This window comes from Periophthalmus magnuspinnatus, chromosome 5, assembly GCF_009829125.3.
Source record: "Periophthalmus magnuspinnatus isolate fPerMag1 chromosome 5, fPerMag1.2.pri, whole genome shotgun sequence".
Taxonomy (NCBI): domain Eukaryota; kingdom Metazoa; phylum Chordata; class Actinopteri; order Gobiiformes; family Gobiidae; genus Periophthalmus; species Periophthalmus magnuspinnatus.
The window spans coordinates 28208569-28226457 of record NC_047130.1 but is presented as its reverse complement, the minus strand read 5'-3'; the positions used below and the strand labels follow the sequence as shown (position 1 = coordinate 28226457).

Below are 17889 nucleotides of genomic sequence, written 5' to 3'. Positions count from 1 at the left end.
AATACATGGGTTTTGGTTAACTAGGATAGGAAAAATAATTACTTTGTCATAGACCATTGAAATTTGGTACACATATTCCTCTCATCATACTGAACAAAAAAGCCAATGAAGACATACCTCTATTTCCAACCGTTCAGGCGTGACAATGTCATAAATGGTCTAATTGGAATGAATGGAGTAGTATTACTGAGATGCTGATTTTGGGGGGAGGGGCGATGTAAGCGGGAACGAAAGGCAGGATATTCACTGTGGCCTTTACCCCGCGGTCGCAAGGGGTGGCGAGGGCCTTTATCACTGCTTGCAGTTTTAATTATTATTATTGTCATTATTATTATTATCATTATTATTATTATTATTAAAAATGATGTGTATAAGTAGGAAGCTGAAATGCATGAATACAATATGAATTTACAGTTTCAACTTCCGGTTCTATGCAAAATTTTGAGGACTTTTTCCCATTCAAAAGATACATACATCCTTTTAAATTGTCAATAGCTATGGCACTGCTCCTTTTTCTTCATCATTCTGAAACCCATGGACAGTTCTGCAATTTTACTATAAAGAACAGGCAGAGTAACCCACTCCTCTGACAGCAGGTAGTTGTCCAGCGACGCCATGTTGGGTGCAGGGCCCGGCAGTTTGGTGAGGGCCATGAGGTGCTGCAGGGTGAGGTCCGTTTGGGTGCTGGTGTCCGACAGCTGGGTGTCAGAAGCGGGGCTGAGTAGCGGGGGGTGGGGCGTCTTACGGAGAACCTGCACCATGATGGGATCCTTAGCCGTGCGGAAAGCTTCCACAGCCTGGTCATGGGTGGCTTTGGACAGGTCTTTGCCATTCACCTGCACAGACACAAGTATTTGATTGTTTCAGTGACAAAGTAATATACAGGATGATACAATACTGGTGTATGAATGTGTGAGTGAATGGCTGAGTGGTTCCTTGATGTAAAGTGCTTTAAAGGTGCCATAAAGGTGGAAAAACACTATATAAAAATGTGACAAATGTGACCATGTTGTATTTATTGAATTATTGAGAGAGAAAAACAATAATACTAATATGCATTTTCAAGTTTTTGACCATTTTTTAAATTATTATACAAATAACCTTAATAAGAGGGGTGGGATTTAATAAGTTTTCTTCTTCCCACTCCTTTTTGAGCTTAAGGATTAATTTGTGAAATGTGCTTTAAGTGTACTTGATACATGTGCTTGAAATAAATAAATAAATAGATGAATAAATAAAAATAAAAAATAAAAAATGAAAATAATAAAAAATAAAAATAAAATAAAACTAAAATAAAATAAAAATAAAATGACATCTAATTAAATAAAATTTTAATAAAAATAAAATTAAATAAAATAGAAAATAACATAACATAACATATGGCTTGTATACAGGTATAAACTGACAAATAAAAGATTGAGGGAGAATTAAGCATGTGATCCTTGAAATATAAAAAAAAAAAAGGTCTTGTAAAATGAGCTGCCCTATTGTGCTGATGAAATAAAGCTAATAGTCTGGGTTAGTTTTACAAGGTCAGAGTCAAATGAATAGAATAACCACTTCATTAGGTGGAGTCGCTCTTTAATGAAGAAAGGTCGTTAGCAGAGTGTGCATCGATGAGCCCCTATTTGGCAAACTCATTTTAAGCGCACACAATCAATTTGACCTGCCGCTCCGCAGTCAGCTCCCTACGCCACAAGTTAACCTCAGATGATTCATTTAAGCAAAAAAGGCAATGGAGTATCACAAAGAGGAGCTAATTAAGTGTGTTTGAAGCACTTAAGGTCTCCCCACACTGATGAGAGATTAGAGCCGAGGTTCTTAGACTAAATAGAAGGTGTCAGCACATTAAGTATAGATGAGTGCGCAGTTATAAAATATGTTGTATGTCTCACAGGAGAGAGGTTAATGAAATGGAGAAAGTGCTAAGGCATGGATACGGCATGGATACCAGCAGTGTTGGGCTAGGCAGGAGCTAAATACTATTTCAGAACACTAATTTTGAGTAACTATTCTAGTACAGTTCCTAGCAAAAGTGTAAGAACTGTCATCCATCTGGTAGTTAGACAAATTCTTCACGTTGTCACTCCTGCACATGAATCAGTATTAGCCACGTCAGAGAATGAGCTGTAAATAAAACAATCCCACTTGAAGTATACACTGTAAACACTTATCATGTTCAAAGGCACTAAAGAGATGAGGGCAGCCCTTCAACGTGGAACAATACAACAGTACAGCCAGACTCTAAAGCAGCCTCTAGTGGACAGAACTCGAACTGCAGCCAGAGACGGTCAAAGGCTCTTAAGCTTCTACGTCAAACATCATGGCTAAAAAAAAGTCGCCACCTGGATTTAACTAAGCAAATACAGTAAGAGCCTATAGGTACGAGTCAGGTCTAGGTTCAGAAGAATGATGTCAGCTGACACCTGAATATACTGAATGACCAGGTTATTCCATCAATGGATTTTTTTTCTTCCCTGATGGAATGGGGCATATTCCAAGATGACAATGCCAGGATTCATCAGGCTCAAATTGTGAAAAAGTGGATCAGGAGCATGAGACATCATTTTCACACATGGATTGTCCACCACAGAGTCCAGACCTTAACCCCATTGAGAATCTTTGGGATGTGCTGGAGAAGCTTTGTGCAGCGTCAGACTCGACCATCATCAAAGCAACATCTTGGTGGAAAATTAAAGCCACACTGGATGGAAATAAATCTTGTGGCATTGTAGAAGCGAAATCGAAACAATGCCTCAGTGAATATGTGCTGTAATCAAAGCTAAAGGTGGAACAACGAAATATTAGTGTGTGACCTTTTTTTTTTTTGGCCAGGCAGTGTATATGCACTGCAATGGATCAAAACAAACTGCTCAAGCTTAAAAGTCAAACTACTCAATTTACAATAGACACAGAGAAAATGACTTTCAGCTACCAAACCTAACTGCTCCTCTTCATTTAAAGTAGTTTTTTTGTTGAAAGTCCATCACCTGCTTGTCTCCATGGAGATATGTTGCTTTACCTGGAATGTTCCACAGTCTATATATCTTAATTTATTCAACTACATGCGTTTTACTGCACAAAAATCCCTTGAAAAACATGCTTATCAACATGCTTGTCTTATTAATGTGAGCAGAGTCGCCTTTTCACAGATCTGACCTACAGTATAACTTCCCCTGGTGGTGTAATTTACTTGTGTTCATGGAGATTAATGAGTTTAACGCCATACTGTCGAACATTCCCGGAAAACGACTGCATCTCCACAGCAACAAGCATGTTTTAAACCCTCCAACACAAAAGTCACACAGCACAACTTTAGACTAGTCATCACAAACTTCACGAGGCTTGTGTTTTTTTTTCCTAGTTTCCCACAGCGTGCCGTCTTGTTGCACATCAGCTGAGGAAGACAACAGCCTGTGTGCGTTCTTGGCCGCTGCGTTAGACCTGGTTGCCTGGAATCCGCACACAAAGCCTTTAGAGATGGGGCTGAATGCGCGCAGTCCCCTCCCAGCTGTGGAGGGGGGGGGTCCCGCTGGCCTCATTCAGCTGCTCACCTCTGACACACAACGTCTTTGAGCTGCGCACTGGGAAAAAACACACACAACACTCAATAATGCGCCACCCGATCTGCTTTGCTTTGGAGAGAACAACACTCACGCAGAATTACGTATTTAACAGAACTGCCAGATTAATCATACTCAAATCACAATTTTAATGACGCAACTGGCAAATCGCAAAGGCTGCAGTTTTGGAAGTATCATCATTTCTTCCACAGACAACAAAATATCCTTCTCAGCGTACTGACTGTTCAGCTCTGTACAAGTATGTTCTGAAGTGCATGATTTGTGTATTAGTTTGTTCGACCTTGCTCACTTCAAAATGCAAACTTTGAATAGAATCCTAATATTAAAACATAAACCACAAATCTAATCTGTCACAATGTTTGCCCAAGTAATCACAATTTGATATTTTTTCCCAAATGCTGCAGCTCTACAGTTTAATTACTTTTTCTCACAACTTTTAAATCCAAATAAGTAGTTGGAAATACAATGCTAAAGACTGTGACACAATCATTAGTAACGCTGAAATGCTGACAGCCTAAAATCTGTCAGTGTAAGATAAAATGTTTGCATGTTTTTGTGTCAATAAACCGTATGAGCAGAAATAGAAAGGGACACCAGTGAATCTTTAGAGAGAGACAGCTCCTCCTTTTTAATTCATCCGTCTTAAGGACAAGGGGGCACTGGGGTCCCACTTAAAGGAATACTAATTAGGTCTAAATCACACGGCTGTCTGGAGAGGAATTTACACAGCTGGGCTATTGTTATTCACAATCTTTTTTCTTTCATTAAAACACTGCCAATTTGACCTCCACCGGGGTCATGGAAGAATGAGAAACTGTATTCTGCGTATAATGATTCATTTAATACCTGCTTCAAAAAAGGCAGAATTTGTGTAGACACTTGATATAAGAGCGAGCTTTCAACATGTAAATTAGGGTTAGAAGGGACGAACCAGGACCCGGGCCCAAGTGGCGGCTCAATCGTGCTATGCAAATGACACGGATGTTGATGTAAGGCTGATGTATTCATAGTGCCGTCAGCCAGTAATCTCTTTTTTCATTATCTGTGGACAGATCCTTTTATTCAGTAATTATTCATTTAAGACAGGTGCTAAATTCACATGGAAAATAATATACTACTCAATTACGTATTCCAACAGTCAAAATATGACAAAACAAATCATCTCCTCTGGGTCGGTCCATGCATAAAGGGCCTCTACTCGAGTCTGATCCATGTATTTCAGCTAAATTTGGTCTTGCCCAGTAATAATATACAGAGTAAACAGTGCTTGAGTTCAAAAGAAGTCTGCCGTTTACAGATGCATATATCATAAAGCCTTTTCTTTTCTTATAATCTGGAAGCGCATGCTCACTGTTGACAACATAACTCCGCCCTGACCTTTGAAAATTGTTCAGTTCTGTTTTTCACATTTTTAACACAGTAAAAATCAGATACAGGCGCCTTTAATCTATAATCTAGACTGAAAAGGTCAGAACTGGCCATAGATGATAGAACTATTGTCACTAAATATTCACAGAGCTTTTCTTCATGTCTGTAAATCCTTGGATTGTCCCCATACAATACACACAGGAAATCCTTCAGTTAAATCTTGTTACGTAATAATTTTTTGGGTCTATTCAGCCTCCCTGTAAAACCTTCATACAATGGAGTTCTTAAATTCCAAGCAGCATTCTCTTAGTTAAAGGCTGTGAAGCAAACAAAGTTACAAAGAAACCTGTGCCCGGCCATCCCCAAGTTTTACAGGCGAGCACCAGTCCAAGCACCAGTCCAAGCACAGCAGTCCAAGCACCAGTCCAAGCACAGCAGTCCAAGCACCAGTCCAAGCACCAGTCCAAGCACAGCAGTCCAAGCACCAGTCCAAGCACCAGTCCGAGCACCAGTCCAAGTACCAGCTCAAGCACACTCAAGGACTGTCTTTTGCTTGCTTTTTTGATACTTTTGTGCTCTGTAATCCACAAAAGTCTGCACAAAGGAGCATTTTCTGCATTGCTTTTAACTGTGAATGTGGGCCATTGTGCCTTTAATTTCAGCAAGAAAGCAAACTGAATGCTTGTCACTTCACAAAGTGTGTCCACTCATGTTGTTCCTTTCAGTAATCTGACAAATAGATGGCCATGAGAGTCCAAAACATAGCTGCTTTTATTTGCCACAAAACACATTTGTGCCAAGGATTACAGACCAAAGAGTTTCAAATACAAAGAGTGCTTTATATGAGGTGCTAAGGGGCCTTGGGTCAGTTTTAGTCAATGAATCGCTTCCTGTCAGCTGAGCAAAATCTTTCCGTGGAACTGTAAAAACTGTGATTATGGAAGAAATTAAAAAGGCTAAAGATACAAAATTTGAGATATCCTGCACCAAATGGCAAGCACTTAAGATTCTATGGAAATGGCATTGCAGTGTCATAACATCAAAACCTTTTTAATTTAAAGAAAACAGCTTGGGCTTATGAAGAAAATGAAATGAAAAAACCCCCACATCTGTTTATATGTTTTTAAAGTTTAATTAGGTATGAAACTATAAAACTGGAAAATTTACCCAAAATAAAGTTGAGACTCTCTCTACGTAACAAAATAATGTTCATTTTTATCATTCTTGAGATAATGAAGACAAACCCCCTACAAACGTACAAATTAAAATGATTAAAAATGTGGTTTCATCTGTGTCTTTTAGCATGTTCCATCTGTGAAATGATCAGTGATGGAGCCCTTTCATTCTGCGTTGTTGCTGGACCCTGGTTATGTCTTTGTCTTGTGCTTTGTGTTGACAGTAAGTACAATGCCAACCACCTGCTCCATGAACAGATGCACCGACCAAGGCCCCGCGCTTCCATTGGTCCTGCACGGCGATCATTAAAACACACATAGTCCCGTCATGGCCAACTACAGCAGATCTCTGGCTGGGTTTTTGAGGCTGCCACTGTCGAGCCTCATTAAAAGCCTCTGGTCCCACTGAGCCTCTTTACTTTTCCCCTGCAGTGCTTTGATAATAGGGTCTATATGACTGCAGCCTGGGACATGAGCGCTCTGCAAATAATGACATCTCACATGACCTTTATGAGGGATAATAATACGGCACATTTGGGAACACAAATAATACAAAAGAATAATGATTATATTGTGTAATTATTTTAGCAAAAATGACAACTGATTGCAAGCTGAGTGGAGCAAGGATATTGTGGATTTTTATTCTGTGCTAATAATAAAAAAATAAAATAAAATAAATAAATAATAAATAAATAAAAATAAATAAATACTAAAATAAATTAAAATAAATAATAAAAATAAAACAAATAAATACTAAAATAAAATAAAATAAATAATAAAAAATGAAATAAATATTTAAAAAATGAAAAAAATAAAAAATAAAATAAAAATAAAACAATTAAAAATAATAAAAATATAATAAATAAATACAAAATGCACCTAATAAAAGTGCTATACAAAATAAAAATAACTATGCTGCTGTACAAATGCCATTCTATACAAGTGCGTTTTGAACTTTTGATTTGAAAGTGCGTACATAGTCAGCCGTTTCTAGTTTCTCAGCTAAGGAAGCTTTAGGGCTCTGATTAAAAAAGGCACAGTCCCCTCTAGTATGAAGTCCAGAGAAAGGTCTGAAGAATGAAGTGAGCGACTAAGAACATAAAAACAGAGAAGATCAATAATATAATAAGGGCCAAGTCCATATAACACATTACAATAATCCAACTCTGACGTGATAAGAGCATGGACACATTTTTCTAGGTTGGCAGGTGAAAGAAAATATTACATTTTTGCAATGTTTTGCAGGAAACAAGTTTGAATTATTGTTGTAATTTGAGAAAGTGAATGTTTGTGTGAATGATGACTCCCAGGTTGTGGGCACTTTGTTTTACAAGAGACGATAAATTCCCAAGACGGCTTTTGAAATCATTCCTCGCATTTTGTTGGAAAAAAATAACAAGATTTCTTTTTTACAATTGTTTAGTAATAAAAAATGTTGTGACATCTAGTTATTTATATCACTGAGACAGTTAAAAACACGAGAAAAAGCTTTGGGATCATCATTAGCCAGAGGTCAGTTTAACAATGGAAATGATGTTTTCTAAAAATGTGACCAGGTGGAAGGCCTGTAAACTGTGAACAAAACTGGACCGAGAATTGAACCATGAGGAATAACTCGAGAATGGGGTGTTAAAAATGAGAACTGTTCCATTACCACTGAAAAAGAGCGTTTTGATAAATAAGATGAGAGCTGTGCCTGTACTGTGCCTGAACTGTCCAGTCTCTGTAACAAAGTCTTATTATCTACAGCATCAAAGATTGAACTAAGATCAAGCAAGACGGATGGAACTTGTCCAACTGTCAGCTGCTGGTTTCAGATCATCTGTTACATGAATAAGTACTGTACTACGGTTGCTATGGAAACCAGATTTTTTGGTTGGTTGATTATTCATGCAGGTAATTAGTTGAGAGGCAACAGATTTTTCTAGTACTTTTCAGATAAATGGCAAGTTTGAGCCTTAAGTGATCTAAATCCAGGCCAAGTGTTGTCTTTTAAAGAAGTGGTCGTAGTGCTGCAGGTTTGAGAGAACCAAAGAACTGACCAGTGGATAGGAAGAAGTTCACAACGAAGAACAAGTGAGGACCAACTGAATGGAAACCGACTTAAGAACGTTGGAGGTGTGATGTTTAACTGACTAGAGGAACTGGTACGTGCAATGACTTTTTGTAACTCAAACAGTAATTTGGTAAAACCTGTCAAATTTGAGGCATCATTCGATTGATTTGCAGTAGGGCCCACAATAGAATTTATCGTTTTGAAAAGTAATCTTGAAACAGCACTATTGTGATTTATCAGATTGGATAGATCGACATCTCATGCGTCTTGTGCAGCTTGTTGATAGTCCAGCATTTGAACTTTTAAGTTTTCTAGAGACACAATAAGATGATCCTTTCCCCACTTCCTCTCTGCTTTTCTGTCTCTTTAATTCTCTTGTTTGATCTTTAAGCCAGGAAAGAACATTTGATTGGTGTTTTTGGGTTTTGACAGCAGCAATCTGATCAAGAATAAGTCCACAGACTGTATTGAACCAGCACATATGTGAAGGAATCAGAAGAAGCAAGCAAAAACATTTCACAAAAAGTCCCTGCGCAATTTTCTGGATGAAATTGAATATTATAAGCAAACAAGGTCAAAAGTATGTCCTCTAGAGGGAGCTGGAGCATTCACATGTTGAGTTAAATTAAATGAGTCATCAGTAAAGTGGATGATGTAGGGCAGTGAATATGAATACTTAAGTAAAATATCATGTTTTCATCCTAATTCCTGCTGTAATCTGTTGTGTATTATGCTGCGTATGCATGTTGTCTGCCCCTTACGCTCTTTATCAGTCTACACTCGAGAGCAGTGCTGTGTCTCTAATGAATCAGTCTCTCTTGTATGATCCACAGCACGGCGCCACAGCCTCGAGTGTCGTTCCGGGGACAGACACTGTTTCAAGGGCTCTACCTTTAAGTCTCTGACAAAAGCAACATCTCCACATGGTGCACCCTGCAGCTTTGAAGACTGAAGTGAGGGCTCCAGTGCAGTCGGAGGGGTCAAGTTCAAAGAGAGCCCCACGGCCTGCCTCTGTAATGATCACCTGGGAAAGGGAAATCGCTCAGCTAAGATGATAAATCAGAGCGGTACAGAAACAGATGATCTGACTCAGGAAAATGGTTGATGTAGACAGTAGTTACACAGTCAAAGTGCAGATTACTTTGTTTTGGTGGAGTAATACCATGATAAAAATTTACTGTAGTTTTTACATCAGTTTTGTGACGTGGTTTTAAAAGGTTCTAAAACAGGAATCGCTCATCAATACACAAAATCGATCCAAAATACAGAGACAGTTTATGTTTATGTTTAAGGAATGCATCTTTTTATCAGTGTTCATTGCTCAAAAAAAAAGATTTATAGATAAAAAATTCCCTAGTTGGTCAGTTGATTTGATACATTACGCATTATTTCCTTTGTAAAATAATATGTGTTACTATTAAACTATATTATACTATATTTTATGAGGTTGAACATGTGGCTTTGACCTGAGCATCATCCACACTTAAACGCACAAGGTCTAGGTACTTAAAAGTATTTGGAGAATGTGTCATGATACACTTTTTGCTAAGCTTCTGGATGTTTAGGAGAAATAAACCCAAACTTGGATAAGGAATGCCATACGAGCAGCAGCAGCGGACATGCAGGGACACATTCACACAATAATGGAGACCTTGGAGCGCTGAAGGAATATTCACGCGTCAACTGGATCAGTGGGCCAGACAGAGCTGTGTGAACTCAAAGACCCCAAACTGACCATCATTAACTCTTGTGGGCCGTGGAAGCATTCGTTCTGGGACACATGATGTAATGATTAAACGTGTTGGGTTACTCATATGTCTGGACAGCAGTATAAGGTGTTAACGCAAATTCTAGACGCAGCATTTATTGTTTGGCACCAATGTCTAGAACTGTTTGGGATTTTTTAATCCGAAAGAATGTCAGTGCCTCAGCTTTTTGCGCTAAAGTTGAGTATTGGTGGTTGGATAACAGATTAAGAGATTGAATCAAGGTTAAGGTTCAGTTTATCGTCAAGACCATAGGGAAATTTGTTTTCTGCATTTGACCCATCCTTCAATGCAACGTCAAATCTTTTGGGTTAGGAGATGACGAACGCTCCATCTGTCACCCAAATGAGTGGATAAACATTTGCTTTCAATAATAAGAGGTTACAGAAGTGAAAACGAGCTAGAAGCATCAATATTTACTTTAGTTTTGCTACGATTCTACCTTTTTCGACACGTCACCGGCCAGTAATTCTTCATCAGGCTGACAGTTTTATATGAGCTTTCATAGATACCCAGTCTTATCAGCGGCAAAGCTTTCAATCTGGCAATAACTGCAGATGACAAGGCTTCCAAAGAATCGCAGCCAAGTTGCATGATTGACGGCTACGCTGCCATCACAACAAAGCTCTCCCATATCCACGCGCCGTGTCACTGCTGTTATGAGCGTCACCGGGGTTGGACAAGTCAAGAACCTTGTGATCCCGATATTAAAGTGCTGCATTGTTATCACGCTAAATGCTCTTTACATCGTATACTATAAGGTCAAAGCTGTTAAATAAGACTGTCAAATATAATCTATTAATTTTACATAGGATTTTTTTCTAACACAGAATCTACTGACAGGTTCACCTTTCGTCCATTCTGTCCAATTAGGGACTTTGTTACTAAGAATCATGGGAAACAACCAGTGATGTGACGTTTGCAATTGAATCTGGTGTTTTGAATGGTTTCTTAACATGAACAGTTGGAAACAGATCATTTTTTTAAGAATCAAACCTTTTTCTCAAATTTTTATGAATTTTTATTTCAATTAACCATTATCCAACACAAGAATCAGCACAGAAACAGAGCAGGCAACATGACGGAGAGCTTTTTACACACAAAAAACATCTGGCATCATGATAACAGTACTAAAAATATGTTATTATTGTAGTGCAACATTAGCATTAGTCATTTCTGTTAAAATTTTGTTGCTAAAATGAGTTCTCACATTGGTTTCTGTCTTATAAATGAATGGAAAAAGAGTCAGTCTTTTGAACCACTCTTTGAAATAATTGATCCAAAAGATTCGAATCCCATAAAAAAGACAAAAGTTCCATCACTAGCAACAACTTCAGGGTCATGGTGCAATATCACAACAGCAAAAAGGGGCTAAAAGTGAAACATCTTCCTGGCTCATGGTTTGAAATCAGTACAGGCCCTTCACAATCCGCCATTACTATTTTTGATGTATTTTCGTCAGCCGTTCTGATCAAAGCAACCCTCGGCGCTTGACTCTTTCTTGCCCTGATGTGCAGCTGTCATTTAGGAGACAGATAATGAGCACACCAGATCATTTTGTTCACTTAAAGCACCCCGCATGGAAAATCTGAGTCCGTGCACTATTGATAGATGGCGAACACAGTGTTTTTTCCCCTCATTAGACCAGGCTAGCACTAGAATCCAAACAACCAGATGAACATGCTCGGAGAGGGTCTCAATTAAAAGTGACACTGAAGCACAACCCTTAGCACAGACAGGGAGATACGAGTACACAAACAAGAACTAGTGTACTAATGATGCTGCCAGAGAAAAGCATTTGTGCTGCTATCTTGTTAAAAGTGAGGTCATGCAGAGGTCAAATAAGGGCAAAAAAAAAAAAAAAAAAAGACAGCGATGAATAATGGGCTCCTATAATGATGACGCGGGGAAATATTATGTAGATAAATAAAATAAAATTACTCCACTATGTCAAACCTTTGTAAAATACCAAATTTATAATAAGAATGGTTCAAGTAGCTTCTTAATTAAGCAGTTAGGGTTTAATTAAGTAGTTACTAAGCCTGGATCATTCTTAATAAGCTATTTGTTCATTTTAATTAAGTACTACTTCATGCTCATTATGTCGGATTCAATTTGTAGTTATAATTAAGTTTTACCAAGAGTTTTAGCAAGGGTTTTATTTATACAACTGAATATAAAAGCACAACTACACAGCTACTACTGCTTCTACTACAGTCAGTACTGCTGTTATTGCTTTTACTACTACTTCTACCGCAGCTACCAACTTTTGGATACTGGCCAATAGTCTATGTATTATTTAACAGCCACTACACTCCTGTCCTCTCATGCAAAACATTGTCCCGGCGTGTTAACAGACCCTTTACCACCAATTCTCAACACCTTTCTGTGTCAAAATAAGTGCAAAATAAGCAGAATGCTGTTAAACATAAACTTTAGTCCAAGTCGCGAGAGCAGCCAGTCAGCGCTCGGTCGACAACGAGGAGGTGGGCAGCGGTGGGCTCTCACAGCACTGAGGGAGCTGTCACCTCACACCCACCCCCCTCCACCCCAACCCTCGGGAGCCCCCACCCTCCTCGGGAAGCCCTCCTTTGAGCTCAGTGCGGCCACCTCTCCCTGACCCCCGTGACCCGAGTTCAGCCGCGCTCACAGTAACAGCCTGACCGCCAAATACTCTGCACAAACCCCCCAGCACATACGCAGTCTACATTCACACCAGACAGCGAGTACTACTGTATAACTCAAATATTAATGTACTACAACAAGTTTGGCCCTTAAAATAAATCACAAATCAAATGGCTAATATTGCATACTGTGATATTTATAGTCATTAATAGAGATGTCCATGCTAAAGAGGCACTATGTAACTTTCCTGGTGCAGTATCCATCACTTGAGGTTTGCTTGAGGTGTTATTGTTATTGTTTTGCCTGGAATGTTCCACTGTATGACATTAAACTTTCCTATCTTGCATTTATTCAACTGCAGGTGTTTATTTTGCTCAATAATACCTCATAGTATATCAAAAATAGTATTACTCCTAGTAGTAATAGCAGCAGTAGTAGTAGTAGTGTAGTGTAGTGTAGTGTAATACCATGCATTCCAACTGTGAGCAAGGTGACCCAGGTGATGGATACTTGACCAAGAAAAAGCTACATATTGTACTTTTAATGTCCAGTAAAACCAAAACGAAGTACCAAAATAAACTTTTCGAAAGCCTCAAAACAATCCATACCAACATGTTACTTTTTATATCCTTTAAACACTGAAATATTCCAAAGAAACTTTTCAAAACAAAGCCAAACATAGACCCTAAACAAAAAAAAAAGTCCACTAAAGTTGGTTTGCGTTGAGTACCTGGCAGATTTCGTAGAGTAGTTTGTAGTGCTCATCGGGCTTCTGCAGGGTACACATGCTGCATCCCATCGTGGAGCGCTCCGTCCGGGTACGTTTGGTTAGTCCCCCCGTGCTCTCTCTCTCTCCTCCTCAGCCTCGACCCTGCCTGCCTGTCATGCTCCCAGCCTCCTCTGCGCTCTCCAGCCTTCTGCCCGAGCCTTACACGGCCCACTGACAGAGCACGCACGTATATAAACCCCCGCCCCCTTTGTGGTTACTGAATGGCCTCATTGACTATTCATGAAGGGCATGACGGGATTACAGGCACACACTCACACCACAACAAGACAGCTTCATTAGCAAACATCATTACATCTATTGTCCGCAGATGTAGTGACAGACAGCCTCTTTAATATAAGGCTCAGATGTTTAAATTTTTATACTTTAATTAGAGTAGTAAGGACGGGTATTTAAGGAAGCATTTGTCTTCAGTGCTGAATAAGTTCCTAATGCACAGCTATTAGGGTTGGGCCATTAATCGAATTGTAATCAAAACTCAGGTTCAGTCATGTTTAATCATCAATTACATGCTTGGAGCTTTAAAAAAAGGCAATCAATCCTGCAACCAGTCAGTAAAAGCATGTGGTTTGGAGCAGAGAAAGATGTTTTTAGCGTAACATTTTAGCCAAAAAGGAAAATACAGTGGTGCTTTGTTTATTGCGGGGGTCACGTTCTAAAAATAACCCGCAATAACTTCTTTTTTTTTTTACAATTATTATGTATGTTTTGCAGCTGTAAAACCTCTCACCACACACTTTATACAGTTTTCTCACACAGGAATTAACATTTTCTCACATTTATGTCTTGTTTAATTAATTAATACTGACTCACGTGTATTTCACAGTTCCTTAGTTAGAATAATTGTAAAAAATAAAGCTGATACTTCTACACTTTTCTCACACAGGCATTAACATCTTCTCACATTTCTCTCTCGTTTAAACACTCTCAAAGTTCAAACCTTCGTAGGTGTCTTTGTCGGTGCAGAACGTTTCATCGACATTGTGGGTTTTGTCGGGGAGAAAACTCACAAACACACAGCACTTCAGAGTCACACTGCGATCCAACATTTATGTAAATTTGGCTGAAAACGTTCTGTACTGTACAGGAGACACGGGACGGAGGAGACTGATGGACATACGTTGTTAAAGAGCATGCAAAATGGCACTAAATAAATCCACAAAACAGCAAGACCACGAAAGGTGAACCGCGTTATAGCGAGGGACAACTGTACACAATTTCATACAGATGTTACGGGTATCAACACAACTGAACCACTCATGGTTCAGTTGAATCATGGAATTAGGCCAACACTGTGGTTAAATTGGCAAGTATACAAGTCTTCATCAGGTTGAGAGCTAATCTTAGACATTTAGCATTCTCTCCAGACACACAAAGCAAAGAAAAACTACAACAAAAGAAGATACATCGACCCAGTGAAGCGTCTTATGCAAAGTACCACCTCCCTTTTGGAGTCAAATGCTCAGTGCACGCCCAAAGCTGGCACGGACAGTTGGACAATACCACTCAGTCAACCAAAGATAACTGTAACAAGCAGAGTGATGAATTGCTCTATATTCTGCTGGTTCGCTGGTCAACTTTGGCAGAGAAAGTGAAAACATTCTGCTCCACCCTAATATATTTTAAACCCTTTATATGATTTGATCCCACTGGTGTGTCACAAAAGGATTGCTTTAATTGACTCTGCAGCATAAGCCACATACCTGGATAGGATTTTGGGGTCCTGGGGGACAGCTCTGTCTGCCACTGATAGGGGTGTTTCTTCCAACCAGATGCGTCCACTGATCCCTATCTATCAGCACTTCCCCAGCCCACAGCCGGGACTGTTATTAAAAGGGCTCAGAGATTTTCAAGTCAAATGTCAAGCAAATTCTGGGTATAGATTTCAAATGCCAGCAAAACAAATTACAGGGCATGGAACGACAATATTTCAGGCAAAGAACAAGGGAAATGGGTCTCTTTGTTAGGTGATCCATACAGTAGGCAAACAATGGCATTTACTGACTATTACAAAAGGTATCACCATATATTTTCATACAAACCAAATGTCAACGTTTGTGAATAAAGAAGGACGTAAACAGGGTCAAGTGGTGAGCTAGTTCAAATGAAAAAATCCTGGAGAAAAAAAGCACTACATGAGAAAAAAACAGCATTAATCGAATCCTACCGTCAATTAAAACTCCCAAATTTTTCCCACAAATTCTCGTAATTCCCTACACACCTCAAATCTAAAAAAAAAAATCAAATGCTAGCGGCAGCGTGGTGTACGCAAGCTCAACAAATGTGTTATTCCTAATCACTAAATTCTCTGCTTGTCTGGGTGCTAGTCTCCAGCAGATTCTAACCAGCTGGCGTGAAAACCAATTCTGCGCTTACATTAGCCGCCCTGTAGAGCCCGGGGCGGGGATCAGTGCCGAGTTGTATCCAGCGTTCTTGCCCACCTAATCTTTCCTTCACGCTCGTATTATCCTTTTCAGTGAGTCGAAATGGACACAGCTCAGATATGAACTAGCTCAAAATGTGAATTCAACTGCGGCTGGGATTGAGGATATTGGGTTAGGTTTGATTTGACCAAGAACGACCAGAAAAATCAGCTCAACATCAGTGCAGCAAAAAGGATAAACATGTAGTAAAGATTATATTAAAATGACATGAATCTAAAACTAAAAATCTATTCCTTTTGCTAAAATTACCCAGATATTTCACTTGGGACATACTTCAACAATGGACATAAATGTTGTCTTTAGCATTGGATTGTTTTCTTCTTTTTGAATTCCCACCGTCAATCCAGACTGACTATAATATTCATTTTTATCTTAATCAGAATAAGACGACTTTTATTGCCATTCCATTTCTGTATTTATTACTTATTTATTAAAACTATTGCATATGCATTTATCTAGATGTAAAAATGTGGCTGTGTAACTGCATATCTCCTGATAAATTGAGATTTTAAGACCATCATACCTATTAATTTACACTGTCGACGGTCACATAAAATGATGTGCCGGGCCACATTTGGCCTTGAGTTTGACAAATGTTCTATGCCTAAGGTTACAGCATTACCTCCCAATTAACCCTTTGTACGTTAGGATACGCACGGCCATCACATCTGATCTATGCTTTTATGCTCTTTGGAGGATTTTTTTATGGTAAATTGTAAATCGTCACATTTTTATACAGCGCAACTCCACCTTGAAAGCACTTTACATCAGGGAAACACTCACCCATTCGCATTCGCATTGTACGCAAAGTGGATTAAGCGTCTTGCCCATGGGAGCTAGAATCAAACCGCTAACGTTCGGATCTGTGGACAAACACTCTACCAACTGAGCCACTGTCGCTCACATAAGGATAGTCAGGAATTACTCTGAACACAATTTTATTTTTATCTTTAATTTCTACTTTTTGTTTTAGACCAACAAAATCAACATCGGTTTCTGAAATGACATCAGATAAATACGAGAAATGCCATCCAGAGAACTTTATTAGCCGTTAGCCATTAGCATTAAGGATGTCCGCAGAAGTTGTCGACATCGCAGTATGTGAAGAAACCCAACCCTGATGTAGGGCAGTGATAACAGGAGGAACGTGGGATGTCCAGGTGCCGACACACCGGCCTAATGCACTGTCCAGATGGAGAAGATTAGGAATGATAGAGAGAAATGGAAACCAAAGTCACCAACCATAATTTTAGAGTTAATCCAGAAGTGGGGCATGATCCTCTTTGGACAGTATTAATGTCAGTTCATATCCTGTGAAAAGCAATCTGTTTTGATCTTCAATTAAGTAACTGGAGAACGTACTTTGCAATATGGTGAAATTTGGCAAAATCTTCAGTTCAGTCGATTAGTTAGACAAGTGGGTGTTAAAATGTGTTATAGTTTAGGGAAATCCTAAAGGACAATGTACAAAAATGTATTGAATTATTAGACAAAAAGCATTTCCCCAGCAAGTCTCCGATTTATGTTGAAAGTGCGACAGGTACTGACACACGCTCTATGGTCAAAATATGGACAAAAGTAGTGGACGACATGCACGGCTAGGAACCATGTGACCTGTGCAAGTCTACTTAGGGACAAAGGACAAGCGGCATTTTTAAATAAGCCTGGCTTTTGAGTGCGAAATACTGGACTAGTGAACTGTGCAAGACTAATTCAGCGAAGTGGAACAAACTCTACAACATGTCAACCATCAAGTAAAGAGACAATGGTAGATATCATTGAAAGTTGTGGATTTAAACAGTTATACACATATAAATTTCACACAAAAAAAAAGAAAAGAAATTCATGTATTTTCCAGGCTATAAATTGCACTTTTTTTTCATAGTTTGTCCAGGGGTGCGACTTATATGTGAAATTATTAAACTATATAATTTCACACCTTTGTTATTGTCACACTGACGACTGCACAAAAGCACTCTAGGTTTGTGTACAAGTATCTATTCCTCCTGTACTTTTGAAAATAAAAAAAAAATCAACATTACGGTAATTGAAAAGACATCTGAGAAAGACTGAACAATAATGCC

At 38.9% G+C, this 17889-nt stretch overlaps 1 protein-coding gene across 3 annotated transcripts in view; it reads right to left on the bottom strand.

Annotated features, from left to right (window-relative positions):
• The window catches only part of pdzrn3b (PDZ domain containing RING finger 3b), a 109602-nt gene that overhangs the window by 9414 nt on the left and 82299 nt on the right, over positions 1 to 17889 (bottom strand). For 2 of the 3 annotated variants that reach the window (XM_033966193.2, XM_033966194.2), the window contains one exon: positions 583 to 836. In XM_033966193.2, the coding sequence (XP_033822084.1) occupies positions 583 to 836 (254 nt within the window). Of the gene's footprint in view, positions 1 to 582; positions 837 to 13304; positions 13509 to 17889 lie in introns of those variants that run through there. The other variant, XM_033966195.2, reaches the window with a different exon arrangement.